The sequence below is a fragment of the Cucurbita maxima genome, unplaced genomic scaffold, assembly GCF_002738345.1.
Source record: "Cucurbita maxima cultivar Rimu unplaced genomic scaffold, Cmax_1.0 Cma_Scf00019, whole genome shotgun sequence".
NCBI classification, from domain to species: Eukaryota; Viridiplantae; Streptophyta; class Magnoliopsida; order Cucurbitales; family Cucurbitaceae; genus Cucurbita; species Cucurbita maxima.
In genome coordinates, this window is record NW_019272035.1 from 799552 (window position 1) to 802641 (window position 3090).

At 35.8% G+C, this 3090-nt stretch overlaps 1 protein-coding gene across 1 annotated transcript in view; it reads left to right on the top strand.

Annotated features, from left to right (window-relative positions):
* Nucleotides 1-2858, top strand: part of LOC111493779 (BRCA1-associated protein) — a 5114-nt gene extending 2256 nt beyond the window's left edge. Inside the window, exons 5-12 of the mRNA XM_023143628.1 lie at nt 89-195; nt 322-571; nt 816-869; nt 1835-1978; nt 2087-2151; nt 2303-2357; nt 2446-2612; nt 2649-2858. Coding sequence (XP_022999396.1) covers nt 89-195; nt 322-571; nt 816-869; nt 1835-1978; nt 2087-2151; nt 2303-2357; nt 2446-2598 — 828 coding nt within the window. The 3' untranslated portion in view covers nt 2599-2612; nt 2649-2858. The remainder of the gene's footprint in view (nt 1-88; nt 196-321; nt 572-815; nt 870-1834; nt 1979-2086; nt 2152-2302; nt 2358-2445; nt 2613-2648) is intronic.
* The last annotated feature ends 232 nt before the right edge of the window (nt 2859-3090 follow it).

Below are 3090 nucleotides of genomic sequence, written 5' to 3' on the forward strand. Positions count from 1 at the left end.
TTTTTTTTTTTTTTTTTTGGACCAATTAATAATGTGAAATGCAAAAAATTACTGTATCTGATTCTTTCTATTTTTGGCAAGTTATCAGGTCTGTCGATTCTGTCAACAACAGGATGAGAAACAAGCTTGCTTCATTTGTGGAACTCTGGAGAATCTCTGGGTGTGCGTGATCTGTGGCTTTCTAGGATGTGGAAGGTTACTTGCTCATTGATTTCTCTTCTTATATATTCTAAGTTGACATATTCAAGAAGACTGCTATCGGCAAAATACCAAAATATTTTATGACATTAGGTGCTGCCTTTTTGCATCACGTTGATTTAGGTATAAGGAAGGGCATGCAATCAGGCATTGGAAGAATATGCATCACTGCTATTCTCTTGATTTAAGAACACAGCAAATTTGGGATTATGTTGGTGACACTTATGTTCACCGCTTGAACCAGTCAAAAGTTGATGGTAAGTTTGGAGAGATGAATTCACACTGTATTTCACATGAAGGAGAGTGTGGAACTTGTGAATATGATGAAGACTCCGGAATCAATGAGGCCCTGTACAGCAGTAAAGTTGAAGCAGTATGGCTTTCCGACTCAATTCTTCCGCATATATATATCATGCATTCTATTTTTCTACGAGTCTGTAGCCATGTTGTTTCTGTTAGGCAATTATGGTCTGAGAACTGTATGGACTTAGGACCATAAATTAATCCATGTGATGTAGAGGGTTTAAAGGTTGGATTATACAAATTATTCGCACTGGCATTTAGTACCTTAATCACATTATCCATACATTATTCCTAATTCATACATTTCCAAACAGATTGTGGATGAGTATAATCGGCTTCTTGCAACGCAGCTGGAAACTCAGAGACAAGTATGCAACCAACTTCTCTACTTTAGATTGTGCTTCTCCGATTTATCTTGCACCTTATTGTAATACTGCCTATATTTTTGTTAATATTTCTTTCTGCTTTCAATACTGTCTTTGGCTCCCAATAATGGTTCATGTGAAAACATTTATATAATATTTCAAATTTCACGAGAACTTTTTCTGAGGATTAAGTTGAATATTTGACAGTACTGATCCTTTGGTTCTTTGCATTTTATAATTTCCATGTATAGACGTAATTCTTGGTATTAGATGAGACTAGACATAGTGTACCACAAATGCTGAAATATGACTGGCTCTTTGTAATTTACCTGGACTCCAGCAATGCACAAGTATCTGAGACTTCAAACTCAGCTGACTTGAGCAAGTTAGCATTGCTGAATATTTTGGTTTCAAATTGGCCAGATATGGCTGTTTCTAAATCAAAGAATAATGTAAGATTTCACATCAATTATAGAGAGGATTGAGTGCCAGCGAGGACCTTGGCCCCAAAGGGGGTGGATTGTGAGATCCCACATCGATTGGAGAGGGGAACAAAGCATTCTTTATAAGGGTGTGGAAACTTCTCCCTAGCAGACGCGTTTTAAATTTTTTAGGAGAAAGTTCAAAGTGGACAATGTCTGCAAGCGGTGGGTTTGGGATCTTACAAATAACGTGTTCAGAACCTTCCAAGTCAATATCCCATAGCATTCCCACTTTGACCCATGTTATTGTGGTTGTTGGCATCCTTTGTAAAAACTGTTACGCTAGGTCAACATTTTGCACATCCTCGTAATATCTTTATAAAGTTCACATTTAGTTGCTTGAAGCAAAAAGAAAATAAACGGTTTTTTTTTCTTGTTACTTAAGTTTGATCAACTTCCATATTATTTTTCTTTTCAGCTCTAATTAAGCATTCACATATACACACATGCATATAGTGATCAAGATCTTTACTTTTGTCTCGACAGTACTATGAATCTCTGCTGGCAGAGGCAAAAAGCAAAAGGGAAGTTTCCGTTTCTGAAGCAGTGGAAGAGGCTTTAATATCCAAGACTCAGGACATTCATGATAAACTTGAAAACTGTGTCAAGGAGATAAACGTTGTTTCCGACGTAAGTTGTAACTATTTTCTTGTTCTCACAGATCGGATGATCACATTTTTTCATGGTCATTGACACTGATCTTCATTATGTGTTCTTCTAAATACTTCCCCCCTGTAGGTAAATCAGAAGCTCATCAAGAACCAAGAAATGTGGATGGCTAAAGCAAAGCAAGTTGAAGAAAGGTACATAACCTTACAGTCCATGGAATTTCATAGGAGTTCAAATTCACCTTCTGCTTATTGAACAATAGCTTACAAGCGTTGATACTTATAGGTGTCGAGTTCTTGCCTTAATAGTTACCGTTAGATTAACTAATTACACTTTGTATGCCAGAGAACTCGCTTCGTTGAAATCGAGGAACGAGAAAATACATGATTTGGAAGAACAGGTACCGACATTTACACGATGCTGAATCCTCGTATGTATTTCATGTCTGAGTAGTTGCGCTTAGATGCATTTGATTGGTGATGTTACAGATAAGAGATCTTACAGTCTACATTGAAGCCCAAAAGACACTCAACAAAATTACAGATTCAGATGACATAAAAGGAGGAACACTTTTGCCTGTACCTGCAAAAGAATCTTCCCCCAGCAGCGGCAGAAAGAAGGGCAGCCGAAGGCGGAATTAGAGAGACGCGTGCTCTTGTATTCACTCGCCCAGGTTCTGCTTGTTAACATTTTGCCTAAACTAAGGAGAAAATGAAAATGCTCTCTTTGATCATTGTTCCTTTAAGAAAAAACGTTTGATTGACTGAGATCTATGATTTGTTGTCTCATGTAAAGTAAAGGTATATATATTATATCCATCATGTCGATAGCAGGAATATTATTAGGATATATACAATATTAGTCCCTCATTTTATCAATATATACAATACTAGACCCTCATTATTTTATTTTCTTTATTTTCTTTATTTTCTTTTTTTTCTTCTTCCGTCATTATAATTTTTTGTAGAGTAACCACACAACTTTTCATTGCTAACAGATATTGTTCTTTTTAGGTTTCAACACTCTTATAAAATAATGTTTCGTTCTCCCCAATTGATGTGGGATCTCACAATCCACTCTTTTTTTTTTTTTTTTTTTTTTTTTTTTTTTTTTTTTTTTTTTTTTTTTTTTTT